Here is a 19,027-nt window from a genome sequence, read left to right on the forward strand (position 1 = left end):
TGTCTAGTGAAACCGTTAATCTTGTTGATTCCTTCAAGAAACCTGGTTGTGAGGATAAAGGAAAAGAGAGTGAAGATGTGACATCTCAAGCAGGAGTTACTAATCTTCTTGTCCAAAATAGTTTGGATGCTAAGATTGATATTCTTAATCTTCGTCAAGTCTTCCTCAGTACTGTTGAAACTCATCATAGACAGGTAAACATGTAACATTACTAAGAACTATTATCCGTTACCAAAGAAAACTGATTAAACTTGGAATCGTAATAGGGAGTATGCTCGGAATATTAATCGAAAGGTTAATGCTTTAGCATGTGAACATAATCAGGGTACTGTGTGTAGATACCGGGAAATCAGTCGTGATGTTGTAGATGAAGATCCCAATAAATTTGAGGATATTGAGGATAATCTTTGAGAAATACTGTTCAAAGATCTAATCAGAAAATAGACATCAATATATTGATTGATTTTCATATTCTTGCATAAGGTTTATTTTGAATAAAACTATCAATATTATTATTATGAATAAAGTTATTATTTTATAATTTTTATTTCATGTGAGAGTTTCCAATTACATAGCCTGTGAATGAATGTCTATATTTTTGCTATGTGATTTCGGTTTATGAGATGTCTGATTTTGGTTTTTATTAACCTCAATATTCGATCTCATATGGTGAAACCCTTATGATTTGTGTGGCTTTTTGACTTAGCGGGATTAAGTTCTAGCCCATGTTGGTGGACTTTATCAAAGGATCATAAGGAGTTCCGATTGAATCTCATATGCGAAAAGTCACAATATGTTGAATCTGGTAACACCGATTTTCGATAATTAGGGTTTATTTTATATAAAAATATTGTTACCCTATGAGGAATATTAACTTCCTAACTTGAGGATTCCACATGAAATCCTATGGGAATAAAATACATATTTATGGAAATCTTTTTTCCGATCCGAAAAATATTCTCTTATTAACTTACTCTTATTTCTTTTATGTAGTAGCTAATCTAAACATTTAGTTTCTAACACATTGTAAGCCATGTAGATGTAATCACTGAACTACGATCAGTTTTTCTTAAAACCGAATATTTTTTTATGGATTTGTTTTGTATTTTGATTCTAGTGGTTTTATTTTTACGAAAGAATCTTGATTTGTGAGCTAGAAAAAATGGTTAGTTTGTCAATTAGGAGTTAAGAAGTTGCTCACTTTCTAATTTGCCCTAATTTGTTCTTAAAAGTTTACTTTCCATCACTGTGCGACTATGGTATCATATAGGTTAGGGTTTATTTCAATCCTACAATCTGTTCTTGAGATTTAGCTTTGTTGTTTATCATTACTTTCCGAATCCTTCAAGCTGTGTTCGAGTGTTGTTAGAGAGATCTTCCTTGGTTGTTAACTTGAATTAATTAAATTATAATACTCTTTCAACTGAAGTAGACATAAAGAATTTACAGCAGTCACAATCAAAGGAAGTAGAACAAAAAGACAGATTTTACAAGCATCTCACATTCTTTATATTTACATGTGGGAGCAGATTTGACTTCGGTTTTTCTTCTGACGGAAAGTGAGTGTTGCATTACCATTCCTCATGAATTTTTAACCGCAGCAGCCTGTTCCTTGGGAAAAGGGTCCATCTCTACCAAAAGGTAGCCCAGGAATCTCCCGGGGTCCAATTATTATTCCCTTAGACTGCAAACAAGACCAGAATTATGATTTCATCCACGTAATTCAAGAATGATTTTTTTAGGGACCATGATTTTTCTTGAGGGATCACGATTTTATTAGGTCACCTTCCCTATAGTGATATGGGGTGTCCTAAAACGTTGAAATGACTAACTTATCCTTAACCTAATTTAATTTAAAACCAACCTAATAACCACCTATATATATATAACCACCACCTCCTCCCACCACTACCGCCGATTACCACCACCACCACCTCTGATTATCACCACCACCAACCACCGATTACCACCACCACCGCTCACCACCGCCGATTACCATCACCACCACCTCCGATTATCACCACCACCAACCACCTACTCCCACCACCACCACCACCGCCTATTTAAGAAATGTAACAATATCAATGCAATCACAATTAAGTTCGGTTACATAATAATTTTATCGAGTATAAAAGACGCCAGTCGCAACCTGATTCTGCCATGGGACCACTCCAGAGGTATTTTACAACAAACCCTTCGCTTTAGTTTGATTTTGATTGCTCCAATCGAATAGAAATCATCAAAATAGGGTTTTAATTGGAGTTACAGAGCCATGTTCGGTTAGGTCGATTTTCCAAAAAACCCTAGTTTACTAACCGAACTTCTTGAAAATGAAGAACACGAAGAACAGTTCGGTTCTATCGGATTTAAAACTAAGTCACCTAACTCTCTGTTCGGTTGTTTCGCAGAAAAGTTTAAAATTACAAAGTAACCGAACTCCACCCTTAGAACCGAAAAAAAACAAATCCAGTCTAACCGAACTGTGTTGTTGTGGCCACTATGTTGAGTTCCAAAATAACCGAACTTAGCAATAGAGTTCGGTTTGTTCGCAAAAAATTTTAAAACTACAAAGTAACCGAACTTAGCCAATAGACGCTGGAACTTCACATTTTTTTTGTTTGTTAAGTTTGGTAACTTCACAATTTTATCGTAGAAACCGAACTCAGAGTTCAGTTGGTTAGCTGTTAGGTTCAAGTTTGCGAAAGAACCGAACTTTGTAAACTTATATACTCGTATATTACGTAAACTTCGGTTAGATCAAAAGTGCATGCAGTTTGCGAACCAACCGAATTACGTAATCAATTAAAATTCTTGAGAAAGTACACCAAAGTTCGGTTAGTTGAGAACCAACCGAACATAAAGTTGTAACTCCTAGAAATTATTAGAGAGTTCGGTAACCTGCGTGTTTGGAACAAGTAACCGAACTACACTTTCAGATGAGTTCGGTTACTTGTTCTTCATATAAAGTAATCGAACTACAACTTCATATGAGTTCGGTTACTTGTTCTTCATATAAAGTAACTGAACTGTTCAAAATCCAATTCAAATCCGGATCATTTTGAAGATTAACAAATATTCTAGGAGAGGATGGAGATGAAGAATCAGATGAGTTTTCATCACTTGAATACTCAAACTTAGTGAATTGGAAAAAAAAATTATTTTCCATGTTTTTCTCCTTCATCTTCTCTAACTCTACTCTCTCAATAATTCTACTCAACTAATAATAAACCCATCTTTTGATTTAATCTCACTAATTGTTTTTAACTAAATCATTCACTAATCATAACCTAAAATTAATTAAGAGGATAGATTAGGTATTAAATAAATAACTAGATATGGGGTGACCTAAAATTACTTCTAATGCCTTTACCCAAAATAAAACCATGGTCCCTAAAAGAACCATGGTCCCCAAAAAATCGTTCTACTTCAAAGCTTAAACAAAAAGTCTTATTCTGATTAATAACCAGGCATGTATAAATACATGTAAACCCAATCAATTAAAATTCTTGAGGTCATTTTTTTTCAGCACACAGAGAGAACGAAAAATTTCTTGCAGATATTAAAAGAAACTAACCTGATCTGATACATCAATATCACCGTTCTGGATCCTCTTGTAGATTGTTGCTGCTGTATTTATAAATGCCTTCAGAAAAAGGATCGAAAACAACAAACGAATAAGTTAATATCATAATTCGATAAGAAACTATTGTGAAGTAAAAAAAAAAAACATATTTTCTAGACAAACAGATGAGGCTTGATACCTCTTCAACGTTCTGAGCAGTTCTTGCAGAGGCTTCCATGAATATCAAGCTGTTCTCCTTGGCAAATTGTTCCCCTTCCTCTGTGCTAAGAGCTCTTCTGTGAGAGAGATCACATTTGTTGCCAATAAGCATAATTGTCATGTCCGCGTTTGCGTGTTGCCTCGCCTCTTCCAACCAGCTAGCAAGGTGATTAAAAGTTTCTCTCCTAAGGTTTCAAAAGACAAAAAATGTCTGACAACATCAGTCGACAAAGAAAGAAGAGAAGCGGCGTAGGTGACAAAATCTCTACAGCCTGCTAGCACAAAAGGACCTGAGTATGGTACAACAAGGACTCTCAAGAAACTGTAACGGTCGTTAATGGTGATTGGTGAAGGTCTGCTACCATTACGCCGTTACGACGGCTGCATTAGGACATTGTTATCAACTTCCTGGCTATATCGTCTTATTTGCTGTTTGGAAAAAATAAGATGTGAATAGCTAGTAAGAAAATTAGATTCTAGCATGTCTCAAATTTAATTGCTCGTTATCAGGGTGATTATTCATCCAAACGGTCACAACTCTAATTTTGGACACATAAGATAATTCACATAGACAAAGAAAGTACCTAGTGATATCATAGACTAGAAGTGCACCAGCAGCTCCTCTGTAATATGACCTTGTAATAGATCTGAATGCTTCTTGACCAGCCTGATATACATTGCAATAAACATCATTACAAAAAAAAACTCCAGCACTGGGTAGATGCAATAATGAGAAGCCTCATAGATTTATCAGGGTTTATGCAGTAAATAGAAGCATTACACAAAGACCACTGTCTATCAACAAGTGCAAGGAAATAAGTACAACCCTTTCAAAAGGGCTTATACTAATATCTTGCCCGAGCATAATAAAACACGTACTTCCAATGAGAAAACACCACATAAGTCTAGTTATTCACAGTTCCTCATGAAATAAGGAAATCCTTGTGATATCAAAAACCATTTACTAAATGATTAACCATCTCCTGATTCTCTGATATGCATACATGTCCCTACAGCCTAAGAAGATGAAAAAAAAAAAACCAATGGATGAGCACAAAAATAAGCATAGAGAATAGTGAACATACCGTATCCCATACTTGCAGCTTTATAGGCTTGCTGTCAATAGTTATCATTCTAGTTCCAAATTCAACACCAATGTTTAGGTCATGCACAGGCTGGAAGCGCTTGTCAGTGAACTGCAGAAGAAAACATGATTTCCCGACACCTACAAAGCCGACAATTAAACCAGTCTAGTTAGCATGATTCCTCAGCCTGGAGCTTCTACACATGATTCATCCCAAAAATAATAAATCAATATAAACCATGAGAGCATAACTGAAAGATTAAAGGAGGTAAATTAGTGAGACTTACCAGTGTCTCCGATGATTATGTATTTGAAAAGGTAAGCGTAAGACATTGTTTCTCGTGTGAGGAGAGGATTAAGCCAGCCAATGGAATTTAAATAGAGACAGGACAGAGGGGATGTCTAGTTACACACTAAATCGTAAAACTTTTTACTTAACCAATAAGGAAGTTCTAAAAGGTTGGTTAAGGAAGAACGGAACAAAAGATTTAATTCCGGAGAGGTTGTCCCATATACCTTTCCGGAAAAAAAAAATAAAAAAATTACGGCCATTAAAACGTAAATTATTGCCATTTGAATGTAATAGTACGTGTGATTATACAATGCACGGTCACGGTCACCGTAAGCAATTTTCAGTAACCTAACAAATTACATAACGAGGGATGTATGATTTCTAAAGGATCCCTGTAGCTTAACTATTTCTGACTATGCTCAATAGCAGAAACCCCAAATCTCATCAGCATCAGAAGACATTTTGTCACGGCAAAAACGGGGAGTAAGTAGTATGCCCACGTTCTATCATTTACAATCTTTTAGAATGCAAGCAGAGCTGTAGAGATCCACCTAATGCCCAACTTAGAATGTTGATGGGCAGATCTAGTTATCTTCCTGGTAATCTGGATTCTCTCTGAGAATCACAAATCCTTCAAGGATGGGTGAAAGGGGAATGTACCTAAAAGAATATATAGAATAACAAGAATGTTAGGTCGTAAAGGAACAAATAGGCAAAGAGAGATATAATCTAAAACTGAGGCTGTAAGTAATATATAAACTAACAAATCGACGAAGAAAGATGAAAAGAAACAAGAGTAAGTTATGAAACTCAAAGAAGTAAAAGAGGTAATTGTAAGATATGCATACTTGTCAGTAGCAAGTTCTGCTCTATCACCAACACCCAAAAGAACAGGTGTCAAGTGTGTTTGGAATCCTGTGATGGTCTTAGGCCGACCAGCTTGACCAACAACATCAACTGCTTTCCCGACTCTAACAGGCACTGGCAAAGGTTTTTGATTCTCATCCACAGTCATCAACATTCTGGGCTATAAGATCAAATTCAGAAGAATAGAAAGACAGCGTCAATATAAAAAACAACAGATACTACACATGTCAGCAAATATCCATAAAGGCTCGTTCAAGTTGTTGACAAAAGTACCTTCATGGCTAATGATAGATAATAAAGGACATAGTGGTATTTCCCAAGGATAAGAGATTTCATGTCAAGACAAGTATGGAGCACGACAACTAGCCCAGCAAGTGCAGTCCTGTAAATGAAGAAGAATACATTAGCTTGCAACTTGTGGATACCATAAGAAAGAAAGAGTCTATATGCTACAACAGTGGGGCTCGCACATATGCAGTGAACCTCTCTCTAGATTACTATGTCTAGAGGAGGAGGGACGTGAAACAATATTAAGACAAACATTCTCATAAGCTAATACATATGCCCTGGTATTTTCTTTGAGGTGCCCATAAAGAGAAAACATGCCGATTGTGATAAGCTCAAGGTCTGTGACTCTTATTATGAGGCTTGATATAAACATCATTGATATCGGTAATCTAATTCTTTTTTCTAGTTTCATTTGACTAAATATTTCGGTTTAGGAAAAGGGTCAAACAAAGTATGATAAATAGTGTAGATTAGCCCACTCCAAGCAAGAACATGTACCTTTTAAGCGTAAGTAGACTATCCTGGAGTCTATCGATCAAAAAAAGTGAATTTTAGGGCAAGCTCTACTTACGGCGACAGAAGGAAACGCTCCGAATGATGAGGAGCAAGTGTTAGTAATCCTTTTCCCAAATGCACAAGACCTTGAGCAATCCGAACCTGCACACATAATAATAATTTAAAGAAAAATTAGTACAAACAATTATGGATGTAACTTATAACTCAAAAATACTAAAGAGATGTAACATATAAGTAGCATACCCAAAAGAGAAGTCTGGCTTCTTTGTAATAGTAACTAGAAAGATTGTGAAGCATGCCGGCTATTCGAGCATTGTTGGTACCAGCACCTATCAACCCCAAAGAAATAGTGGCTGCCTGCAAGACACACAGAATAGGTTATGCTACAGAATTAGGACAAAATGTATTACAACATTTTGCACAGTTGGAACCCACGCTCTGCATCACTAACATACCATTGCCACTTCCGAGTCCGTGTCATGGCTAAGCCTGCTTAATGCATCCATAACATTTACCTAAGCCAGGAATACAAAGTTAAATAAACAGAATTTACAAATACTTCATGAAAAGAAAGAACAGCACCAGGTAATTCCTCAATAGCTCTTATTTCAATTCCTGGCGTACTCAATTACATACCACAATTTTAGAAGGTAAGGAAATTTGCAGCAGGAAAACCAAATTGATGGGGAAATGGTTTTAAATGTTCTCTAGAATGGCAAACTAGAGCAGTAGAGGCTCTACCGACCACAAACAGCCAGTGGTTCGTCGTGGAAGCACAGCACGTATTGGTGTATGTCAAACGAGTGGGGAAATGGTAGTACAAATCAACTGATTAGCTACCACCAGATAACATAAGTATGTATGTCGCCATTGCAAGGCTGGATACCTTTGGGTTGGATATGCAGAGGATTCCAAGAGCCAACGGAACAGCGCGGCGGATATTTTGCTCTCCATATTGCAACAAGTGTTCTAGTGACCGAACTGACATATCAAGGCCCAGCTCTTCCGACATTGCTACCATAGCAATTCCAAGCACAGCAGGTCCTTGATGGGTCTCGCCCTTTTCAAGATGTTGTGAACATTGTCCCAGAAGATGCTGAACCTGTAAGAATAATGAAGACATTATAGCTCATCCATGCAACCAATAGATTTTCTTAAGTGCAACAATAATGACAAATAGAGTGAAATACCTCAAGGACATTTCCAGTGCATGCATAGGCACAAGATAATAAGGTCATATCACAATATTTCTTTATTTTCTTATGAAAAGTCTTGGAAACTTTTGCAGTAGCCTCCACTCTTTCCTGCCAATCACACAAGTTTCGAAGTTATAAATGCCTAATACAGAACAGATTAAAAGTGTAAACGCCTTAATTTAGGTCCCTCAAAGTGAATGCTGAAATGCTAAGTTACCTGTTTTCCAAGGTAGAGAAGGCCTAGACCAAGCGGTAGAAGACGAGTGAGAGGCTCACCAAGTTCGGCCTCAGTTCGGTCCACTAACACCAAACTGATAGAATGAGCAACATCCTCATTGCAAGAACCCACAAAGACCAAGCCCAATGAGATTGCTGCAAACGCAATCACATCAAGAGGTGCCTTTGTATCCCCTAGAATTGGAGATAATTTCAGATGAATCTGCTCATAAATCTGCAGAGTGATTCACTTATTCAAACACACATTTACTACATTACCAATAAATTAAAGATAAAAAGGGTAAAGAAATAAGCATTCTCTAAGAAACATCTTGACAGCAGAACAAGACGTCGTGTCTCACACTCTTGAACACTAAACAGTATGACGACTAATTACTCTCGCTATAAGAGCTAAACTGATAACCACTGAGTCAATGCCATGTGCAATAATTTAATTATCCCCAATTTGAATGAGCCAAATAAAGAAACATACAGGCGCAGACAAAAAAAAACAGACCCTTCCGTCCATAGAACCACAAGAATTTTTTTCTTCACGTCGGAAGACCTAACAACCATGATGAAAAACATTTTACATTAAAAGCATAAATTCAACTCTCATTGAAGTTTCAAAACAGAAATTTACCTGCTTATTTTTGGTCCCTGCATATGCCAAACCTAATCCCATAATGGCTCCAATACGAACAGTTGAATCTGCATTATTTATATAGTCTTTTAGATGCGCCATTGCCTGATAGGGCGGATAGTGTAAGACATCAGCTCAGCATATAAAAGACATGATTAGATAAGTGTGAATGGAAAGAAAAAAAACTCACTGGGTCAAAGTCGTGGATGACACTGCAATTTGCAATCTCAACACCTAACAATGCACCTGCAATGACATGGTTGTCACTGCTGTGGAAATACTTATCCAGTTGAGCAAGCCCATTGTCCACGTCCCATGACAAAATCATACCCTACAACCATGAAAAAATGTATAAATATATCACCAGAAATCAGAGTCGTATTACTAAAAAATAAAAAGAAACTGTGCCTCATACCAGACTTGCTGCAGCACTAGCCTTCCCATGTTCCTTGTTCTTAAAAAGCCAGCTTCCTGTGGAGCCACCACTTGAAGAATCTGAAGGAACTGTCATCAACTGATCCTGGAGAAAATTAAATCTTCAGAACACTGGGCAATGTTAATAACAAAAACAGAAAAAACCGTCTTAAATATTTACCTGACCAAAACCAGCATTTACGAAAGCATTTACAAATGTAGCAGCTAAATTCTTCCCGGCGGAATCAACACTCGCAGCAGCTCTAGCCCTGTCGTCAATCAAGTGCACCTAGAAAACAAATAAGCAATAAATCATACACAACGACGGCTGCAAAACCACGACAAAACAAGCAACTGGGTAAAAAATTATGCAACATAGTGGCGAAGGTGTATCACCACAGATGGATACCAGGATGCATTTCTGCCACAAGAACCCAATAAGTTCCTCTCATTATTATATAGAAATTAACTAATCATCATTGATTGTTGATTGATACCTTGTAGATATCTTCAAGAGACTTTGGTTCCATGACCTCAATGTCACGAGCAAGATTGAGATAGCCTTCAGAAAGATTGAAATTGTTGATTATGTCTTGACAGGCCTCCCTATCATCATCATCCTTAATCATGTCATCATCCAGCATAAAGTCAACACGCTACACAGTATATGTACAAGTAAAACATTAAGTATTAATTCACCAATGACTTTTGAAAGATAATATATCAATGATCAAGAAAACAAGTTAAGACTAGGCATTTATGCACCATATCATATGAGTACTATATTGTTTTCTTGAGAAAATGTCTTAAGGTTGAATAGACAACTCTATCCTACTCAATACATGATTTTAAGGTCCAAGAGTAGAATGACCCACAGCCAATTCGATATTGAAATGTCTCCAAGTATTTGAGTTTGTACTCCTGATACCAAAGCCTCTTGACCAAACAGACCTTAAATTTGCTGCACATGCATAAGGTAACTGCACTAAGAAAACTGATGTCGGTACAAAATGACAAATTGGTGCACAGCTTGAGTGTTTTCAGTCATACCCGCAGAGGTCATGCTTATTAAAAATTTGACACATTCTTGTATCAACATAAAAAGTTAAGGTCTAAATGGGGTCTGAGCCATTGCTTTTCCTTGACCAGGACAACTGTTTCCCAGTGACTAGTGAGTCAAACATTTTATCGCTGACGCTAATTAAATATTCCCTGAACAATAATCATATATCTCAGGTATCACATCAAAGACACCCCAAGTACAGATAGTGAAACTAAAATTGCATCCCAAAACTTACATGGCGTGCAAGGATATAACAAAATTGCTTTTTCAGTTGAATGTCATCACAAGATATAAACATCTGCTGCACAGACTGCAAAAGTAGCCACCTCCACTATCAAAACTCACAAATGAAAGAAACAATTCCGGCAAAAACTAAATACGAGGTAATGCAGAACAAAAACAAAAATACATGTTTAAGATTTGAAACTAAATGCACCTTCAACTTATTCAAGGAAAGTGCAATCCGGAGTGCTGACGGGTACTCTTTAAACTTGAGATATATTCGATAGGTTATATTCAGAACCAACAAATCATCCGGAACGGACAGGTATCTGCAATTATGATACATGACGGGATGTTAAAACAGAAAAAGATGATGGTGTCGAGATTTTTATCCTCGCCACAAATTCTTCGTACAAAATTTTACCTGGCCAAACTAGTAAGGTAATGGCATGTCCTTTTATAATTTGTGGCGTCAACATGCTCAACCAACAAATCAAGGTCTTCAACCTGAAATCAACAAAGCAGAGTTTGTCACAAAATCCAACCACCAAATATAAGAAACCTTAATAGTAGTATTAAAGGAATAAGTACCTCCATTAGAAGATCAACAGCTTCAGGCTCTGCATTGTGCTGCGAATGATTAACGAAGACGAATTAACCAAAAAGCTTTATAACAAAAGTAATTAAAGGTAACACGAATATCAAACTCGCGTTAATTGGCAACAAATTGATTGTAAATGAGTATCAAAATGTGGAGTTAGTTATTAACCATCCTATTTAAGCGTACCTTCATGTGAAAGGAAACAATCTGTTGCGCGAGCTCCTTCAACTCATCCATTTCAGAATCTTCAGAGTCATATTCAGAGTCATCTTCAGAGTCCTGTTAAAAAAGGCAATGTACAATAAATAATACATTGAAATAGAAGACAAACACAATCTATAGCAAGAAGTCATAGTAATCAGTTATCCCAGGTCTCTTTGCCACCATATATCTAGCTACGATGTATAAGACAGGTAGCCATAAGAATAAACACCATAGCTAACCTTTATTTTTCTTTTAGTACAAGATAGGTACCGCCATAAATAAACATAAAATTGGCAATGTAAGACTTTTACCCCTTAAATGAGTCACCCAACAATGCTGGATCTTATTAAATTACTATACAAAAGTCACAGCACAGATGCCTGACCTGTTTCTCTGCATACTCTTGTGAGATTTCTCCAGCCAGGTTCCTGGTTTAAAATAAAAAAATAAACATTTAAGGTACCTAGATTGTTCTTTTAAGCCATTTAGATATATAGTCCAAATTAACCTTATCATGTGCTTAAGAAAATCAGACCCTAAAAGCCTTGACAAACTCACTTCATTCAAAACTACTATAGAAATCACAACCAACAAATGTTCAATACCCAGTTAAACAAGGTCTCTCAGGAGTCGAAATAACTACCTAACATATTCATGCCCCCACGAACCAATATCTCCTTCTGAACCCAATAACCTGTATTTGAGGCTCTCCTACATAAAAGAGAAAACAAGTAAGAAAAAGGAATAGAATAGCATACTCAACTACAAATAAAAACCATGATTTATCTTATCATAAAAATAATATATATTGATCCTGCTGTGTTCTATAAAGATAACTTTCAGTACCCAGCCTAGACAACATATATTTGATGCAATTAGTAATGTCAAAATGAGCTGGTGTAATCAAGTATTTTTATAGAAAACTATGCCAGATTAGAAGGACCCTTAAACGAAAAACAAGCCCTATAAGTTCATCTAATGTCATAATTACAATTCAAGGTTCTCCCTTTATTATAGTTCAAATTGTGACTGAAGAAACAAAGAGAAAAGTATATGCTTTCACCTACCCGTTCTCCTTCAACAGACATAGTTAATGCCAAAACGGAAAGTACGTCAGCTAGGTATTCCTGCAGTTTAAGAGAATAAGCGAAACAGATAAGTTGCAAATAATCCAGATAGGTAAACCTAAAAGGATAACTGAGCAAGTTGCACCTTCAGCTCTGTATCTGCCATTGTTTCAAAGTAAGTCTTTAAAGTTCCATAGTGTGCCCGGAGAAACTTAAGTGGTTTTGGAACAGAAGTCATTGAGCTAGTTGAGGTACGTATTTCCTGCCTACAGGAAAAAAGAGAAAGTACAATTGAGTTTCAAATTGGACAATTGGACAATTGGACATGACAGTTAAATGCCACGTCAAATGTGGAATCAGTCTTCAACATCTTTTAAGCAGAACAAATAATCATCTAATATCCAGTCATTTTTTAAAAGTGCAAAAGTAGCCGAATGTACTTAGCAAAATGCAGTTGAATCACCATAACATCGGAATGAGAGTTTCTGATATGGCTAAGCATTAAAGCCATTTGGATCTCTCAATAGAAGGCTAATTATATTGGGATATTCAATTAGAATGCTGATTAGCACTGAGCCAATACGACACAACTAGAACATACACTAAATAGTAATATTGCCTGAGCCAAGCCGGCTCGGCACTGTGGCTCATACCACAATCCAGGAATCGTAAGTTAAAAACATGAAATCAATGTCATAGCATGGAATGAGGCAAGAAAAATAACAGATCTAACACAACATATATGAGGCAGAATACCAGAGTATCCATATGTAACCAAAATGATTTTTTTAATTTTTAAGCCATTTCTTGTACTCTAAGAATGATGATGAGCAATTATAACAAAAACGATAGGATTCTGCATTACCTAAGGAAAAACTCCTTAAAAAGGATGGGACAAAACCCAGTACAAACATAACCAGTGTTGCTTTGTTTTCAGATGCAAAGCAAAATACCTGTGTTGCAACGATACGGATACGGTATCGGATACAAGATACCAATACGCTACTATGATACACCAACTTGAAAAACTAAAATACGGCGATACGGCATATCAGTAGTTTAACAGAAATATATTATACACATGATAGAAACTTAACAAAATACATACATGTATGATTAACCTCACTAGAGAGAAGAAGTCTAGATAACAAGGAAGAAAGTCTAGAGCAAGATCAGTGGACAGGTTTGGAACTAATATTTTGTCACTATAGTTAAAACTTCTCATAGATTCTAGTAAAATTCCTAATTTTCTAATATTAAGGTATTGAGATCTAATATTTAGTTAAAGTTTTCTAACTGAGTTGTATCTTGAAGTATTGGAAGTATTAGTACGCGTATCCGTGTAAATACGTATCGATACGGCTGAATTTTTTTTTTAGGTGTATCCGTGTAACACAGATAACCACTGGTTTACAATCTTCAAACTACTAAACTAAAGATGAAATACCAATTTCTATATAATATTGGAGTGTATAATCACCAATTGATTTAGAGTTCCAAAATACACTGCTTAAGATTACACAGCATCCGCTAGTTATGGTTAACAGAAGTTGACATTGCGTTAGATGAATTGATAATTCAAACTATTATGTAGCCAGCATTGTCATTGAAGAGCACAAACAAATTAACTTCATCACCACATTGATTATAACAGTCTCATTGAACACTAATTAAAGGTTTCACTATATTACACAAAGTAAAATTACTTGAAAAACTACCAAATTACAGATAACACAGTCTGTAAAATTACCTCATACTTTCTAACGCTTCCTTCTGAACATCAGGCTCAACATCCTGAGCTCTTTCTACATACAGCTCCAATTGTTGCTTAAGAGCCAAATCCTCATCCGACTGTAATTTCAATATAAATCAGATTCAGAAGTTTCTATACAAACGAAAAAAAAAAAGAAGAAACAAAATTAGGGTTTAAAACAGACCAAATCTTCATCTTTCTTTTCATCCTTTTTCTTCTTAGAATCTTTTAATGGTGCTTTCTGAGTAGCTTGTTCTGAATTCTCACCATTCTTCTTCCTCTTCGGGTTTGGATCAATCGTCATCTCTCTGGTCTCAAGTAAATAACCAGAGGAGTAGCATTTGAGGTTTTAGAGGTGGGAAATGGGAGGAAGAAATGAGAATTGGTAGTGAAGAAATGTACATATTGTATAGGCGAGTAACCTTTCGCGACAAGGCAGGTACCTGAGTCGACCTATAAATGAGGGGAATGGATTCAGAGTCAGATCTGATTCAGATAGGTCACTGATCCCATCCCATTTCACATAGGTCGTAGCGGTTGTAACGTTCACAGTCGTGTGCCGGCCTAAAGTAGGCCATAAGTGTTTCGTCTTTTTTTTCTGGGTCACGTTACTTTTTCTTTTATTTTTTTATCCTGGCAGGATTGGGTATACCCAATTTTAAAGGGACTCATTTGAAGATTTAGGGATGCTAAAATGAGCAGAGTTGCAAAAATACCTTTATGCATTATAATTAAGACTAAATCTAATTCCTTTCATTTCGTTTTCATTTCATCTTCTCCTGTTCTTCTCCTCCACCATATCGAATGAAACTAGTCCTTTTCGTCAAAAACAGATTGAAAAATCATCGATTCGAAAATTCCATCGTCGATTAATCTTCAAACATGGAGTCGCTGAAGGCTAGTCGTATGAAACAAAGAAATATAAAACCCATCAATTAGTATAATCCTGGAATTGCAAATTTAGTTCAACACAAACGGAGTAAAAAAAATCGTTGTAGAAGAAGACATCAATGCCGCTGAAACCGAAGAAATTGAACGATTGAGAAAGTAAACTCACTCCAGTACTTCTATTTTATGTTTGCATGTCAAATTAGGTCAGAAAAATCAAATTTGTGAATCTGCAGCTATTCAGCCGGCAAGGTCTCTGATTCACGAGCCTGCCGACTTTTCACATTTAGGGTTAGCCGGCAAGCTCTTATGTTGAATATCATGCCGGCTGTTTAATACCTGTAACTGTTTTTTACAGGGTCGGCAAGGTATTCAACCTTAATACCTTGTCGGTGAAATGTGTGTCTTACAGTCGTTGGATTTTAATTTTTTTACCCTGCCGATGGTATGCTTTGAAAAATGTTGGTGTCTCCTGATGCATTAAGTTATAAGATTGGCATGGTATTTGAATACTACCCTGTTGACTGCATTTTAGCCGGCATTGTATGGGTTATAGACCCTGTCGACTAATTGTTTGGAAAATCCTTGTATTTACTGTGTTCAAAGTTGTTATAAGTCGGCACGGTAGTTGAATAAGACCTGCCGACCCCTGCTTACCCGGCATGGATTATAGTTATGGACCCTGCCGGCTATTGTTTAGCCAACATAGATTATAGTTGTCGTCCCTGAGGACTAGTTGATTTTTTTTTAATTGTTCTTGTCTAGGTTGCAAGAGGGAAAGAACAAAAATGTTATTCATCTTTAAAGACCTCCATGTGTTGGTGACAAACTCTTGACTGCAACAGCGAGGGGAATTAGTTGAGCCGGGAACGCTCATGATCCGTTAATGGGATGATTCTCAACCACCAATGGAACCAAGTGATTCAGATGAAACTCCAGATGAAGACCAATCAAATCCGTCTGGTAGAAGAGGTAATGATCATGATGGTATTGAAAGAACTTCGGCTGGAGAAGATGATGAGCATGATGATGATGATCAAGGCATGCCACATGTTGGAGGAGGTAATGGTGATGGTGATAACAATGATGGAGATAAATATAAAGATAGACAAGATGCAATTGTTGAAGAGGAAGAGGATAAAGAAGAGGAAGAATAAGAAGGTGGAGAAAAAACAGGTAATGATCAACAAACTGAAGCTGCAACTACAACCGCTACCGGATGACCGAAGAGGGTTATCACTAAACCGGTTGATTCCCACATGCTTCCCCCTCACTTAAAGGTCACACTGAAACCAGGTCAGCCTCCATTAGGGACCCCGGAAGATGGTGGACATGTTTTGTTTTTTTTTGATACAAAGATTTATAGGCACGTGAAATCCATGGTGCTATCGTAAGTAATCTCAATAAAACTTTGTTTTTATTTAAGTATATCTATCTTAAATTTTATTCAAGTATTTGTATTTTTCTTAATTTTGTGTTTTTGGTACTTAGGATCACAAGAATGACATCTGTCTTTTGAGGCGCCAAGCTTCAAACACTATGATGAAGAAATTTCCACTTGAATGGGAATGTGTCGAGGTGCAAGCGATTGTCAAGAACTCTGGGATGTGGCCTGCGGTGGAGAGTTCGATTGTTGAGTATGACAAAGTTACCGTACCTGCATTATGTGAGAGGTTTTACGGAGAGACTGATACAATGTTATTCCCATTCGGTGAGATGGCGGTAACTCCCGATGATGCTCATCAAATTCTAAGTCTCGAGGTTGAGGGAAAAGCACTCCAAGTTGGCTACGAAGATGACATTTATGGGGATAAGATCTTCAAATTGACCAAGATCTTGCTCGGTTTGGATGAGAAGCAGTCGGAGTCTTTGTTTGTGAAGAAGGATGGTTATATAAGCAGGAAGTTAATTAAGTCTGAAGATGTTGAGGGACACATACTCTGAGACACATAAAATCTTTGATAGGGAAGAAAGTGTGTCCATGGTGCAAATCAATGTCACTGCGTCAGCTTATTTTCTATACATCTTGGGCAACTAAATCTTCTCCAACAGTTCCGGAAGTTTGGTCGACGGCAAGTATCTTCAACTATTGCATCCCTTTCATGGGATGTATATGTATTCTTGGGTTACTGCAGTGGTTGCCTTCTTGAATGCAGAGTTGACAAAGGCTTCAAGGGCACTCACTAAGCAAGTTAACAGAAATCTATGTCTCTTCCAGGTAATTCAATTGTCTAAATCATTTATATTTGCAAAATGCTTATAAGATAAGATTATTAGTAAATTTTGTGTTTGAATAAGTTTGGGTATATGAGCACTTCCCTTCTTTGGTGAAAGCCAACCCCCACATCAAAGTAAACGCTAAGCTTGCGAGTTTCAAGCCAAGAGGACAACGATACAGTTTTACCGGTGCTCAGGATAAGGATTTGCCACAACATCTAATCAACATGCGATTCACCTTGGACAAAATGACTGCGGATGAGGTAATATTTGATCCTCATCAAGATGATAGAAATGAAGGTATAATCATAAGGAGAGAGGATGTTGCATTATACTACGGTCCCTTGGTTTACCCCCAAGGATTTTTAATATACGATCCACAACGGGTTTTGCGACAAGTGTGTTACGTCCAAGAAGTACCTCATCTTGGTGATGATCCGTTATATAAAGTGGTAAGGGGGGAGTGCATCACGTCCAAAAAAATATTGACATCTGTTACGCTCCACCACCAGAGATTTATTACTAGAACGCAAGGTGTGACCGTAAAATCGATATAAGTCTTTTGGACGAGGTGATTGAAGGTCATTAAGCTCATGAAGATTACATGCGTGGTACAATGGTTTTGCTCGTCCGAATGTCGTTAGGGAAGAGAATGTTTAACAATCGGCTCGTAAGAGGAAGATGCCACCAAAAGACCCAACAACAAGTCTTAGGAACTTTATAAGTATTTTAGACTTACTCTTATTGTTTTAAGATTACATTGTCGAATCATTCTATTAATTATTTGTTTTTAATTGAGAATATAATGAGCATTTGAAGACCCTTGTGGAGATGATACGTTGCGCGGGAGAAAGAGGAGAGCCTTTGTCGATTCAATAGAACTAAGAACATTGACTATCCTAGCAATGTTGACAACGAAGATGCCACTGAAATGTTCCAGCAAGCTCATGCTGAACTATAGAGGGAAGAACGAGACAAAAGGGAAGCACAATCCAATAGAAATGCTGAACAAAAGAGGGCTCGTATCAGTGGTGGTGGTAGTGGTAGTAGTCGTGGAAATGTTAAACGGGGTCGTGGTTGTGGTCGTGAATGAATGCACTTCTAGTTTATTTTTTATGTGCTAGACAACTGTTAAGGTTAATGGTTGGACAAATGTTTTTAATGGTTCCAGCAAGATCATGCTGAACTATAGAGGGAAGCACGAGCCAAAAGGGAAGCACAAGCCAATAGAAATGCTGAACAAAAGAGGGCTCGTATCAGTGGTGGTGGTAGTGGTAGTAGTCGTGGAAATGTTAAACGGGGCCGTGGTTGTGGTCGTGAATGAATGCACTTCTAGTTTATTTTTTATGTGCTAGACAACTGTTAAGGTTAATGGTTGGACAAATGTTTTTAAGGTTTATGGGACATATGTTTTCTCATTTTGGACAAATGTTGGATTTATAGTTATTGAATGAATGGTTTGTTTAGCTATGTTAAGTTTCAATAATTCTGCCGCCAGGGTATTCAGTGAATGTTTTGTTAACTTACATTGCCGACTAAACTAGGGACAGCAAGGTTGTGAACTGGTAGACTGCCGGCCCTGACAGCAGAAATGGTGTAGTATCCAGGGTCAGCAAGGTAAGAAAATATCGACAATGTAATGAACAAATTCCGTGTCGACTTAAAAAAACAGAAAATGACCTTCTCTCGTGTTACAAAAATCATAAAGTCGGCAG

At 37.0% G+C, this 19,027-nt stretch overlaps 2 protein-coding genes across 2 annotated transcripts; both read right to left on the bottom strand.

Annotated features, from left to right (window-relative positions):
* Positions 1 to 1,591: 1,591 nt before the first annotated feature.
* Positions 1,592 to 5,198, bottom strand: LOC113333929 (ras-related protein RABB1c-like). The gene is made up of 6 exons (XM_026580289.1): positions 5,153 to 5,198; positions 4,867 to 5,006; positions 4,366 to 4,448; positions 3,762 to 3,966; positions 3,575 to 3,643; positions 1,592 to 1,684 (listed from the first exon to the last, which is right to left on the bottom strand). Exons 1-6 carry the CDS (start codon positions 5,196 to 5,198, stop codon positions 1,592 to 1,594), a joined length of 636 nt encoding a protein of 211 aa, XP_026436074.1.
* Positions 5,199 to 5,416: 218 nt separating this feature from the next.
* LOC113334192 (26S proteasome non-ATPase regulatory subunit 2 homolog A-like) lies at positions 5,417 to 14,611 on the bottom strand. Its single transcript, XM_026580535.1, has 25 exons — positions 14,392 to 14,611; positions 14,205 to 14,305; positions 12,600 to 12,720; positions 12,455 to 12,514; positions 12,031 to 12,098; positions 11,773 to 11,815; positions 11,370 to 11,462; positions 11,174 to 11,212; positions 11,007 to 11,089; positions 10,797 to 10,911; positions 10,596 to 10,670; positions 9,795 to 9,953; positions 9,479 to 9,586; positions 9,299 to 9,403; positions 9,074 to 9,214; positions 8,884 to 8,988; positions 8,242 to 8,475; positions 8,019 to 8,132; positions 7,715 to 7,930; positions 7,284 to 7,343; positions 7,072 to 7,185; positions 6,884 to 6,969; positions 6,298 to 6,406; positions 6,006 to 6,184; positions 5,417 to 5,817 (listed from the first exon to the last, which is right to left on the bottom strand). The coding sequence occupies exons 1-25, from the start codon at positions 14,509 to 14,511 to the stop codon at positions 5,742 to 5,744; spliced, it is 2,724 nt and encodes a 907-aa protein (XP_026436320.1). The 5' UTR covers positions 14,512 to 14,611; the 3' UTR covers positions 5,417 to 5,741.
* Positions 14,612 to 19,027: the final 4,416 nt, after the last annotated feature.

This window comes from Papaver somniferum, unplaced genomic scaffold, assembly GCF_003573695.1.
Source record: "Papaver somniferum cultivar HN1 unplaced genomic scaffold, ASM357369v1 unplaced-scaffold_135, whole genome shotgun sequence".
In the NCBI taxonomy this organism is placed as follows: Eukaryota; Viridiplantae; Streptophyta; class Magnoliopsida; order Ranunculales; family Papaveraceae; genus Papaver; species Papaver somniferum.

What these genes read in the sequence shown, in the direction of transcription:
- LOC113333929 (XM_026580289.1), bottom strand. Translation starts at nt 5,198, where the DNA reads ATGTCTTACGCTTACCTTTTCAAATACATAATCATCGGAGACACTG. An exon ending in AGCTGCAAGTATGGGATACG is followed by an intron (nt 4,449 to 4,866) that starts GTATGTTCACTA and finishes AATGTATATCAG; the next exon opens with GCTGGTCAAGAAGCATTCAG. An exon ending in ATATTGATGTATCAGATCAG is followed by an intron (nt 1,685 to 3,574) that starts GTTAGTTTCTTT and finishes TCTTGTTTGCAG; the next exon opens with TCTAAGGGAATAATAATTGG.
- LOC113334192 (XM_026580535.1), bottom strand. Translation starts at nt 14,511, where the DNA reads ATGACGATTGATCCAAACCCGAAGAGGAAGAAGAATGGTGAGAATTCA. An exon ending in AAGAGTATGCAGAGAAACAG is followed by an intron (nt 11,463 to 11,772) that starts GTCAGGCATCTG and finishes CTTTTTTAACAG; the next exon opens with GACTCTGAAGATGACTCTGA. An exon ending in GAGCGTTTCCTTCTGTCGCC is followed by an intron (nt 6,407 to 6,883) that starts GTAAGTAGAGCT and finishes CTTCATTTACAG; the next exon opens with GACTGCACTTGCTGGGCTAG.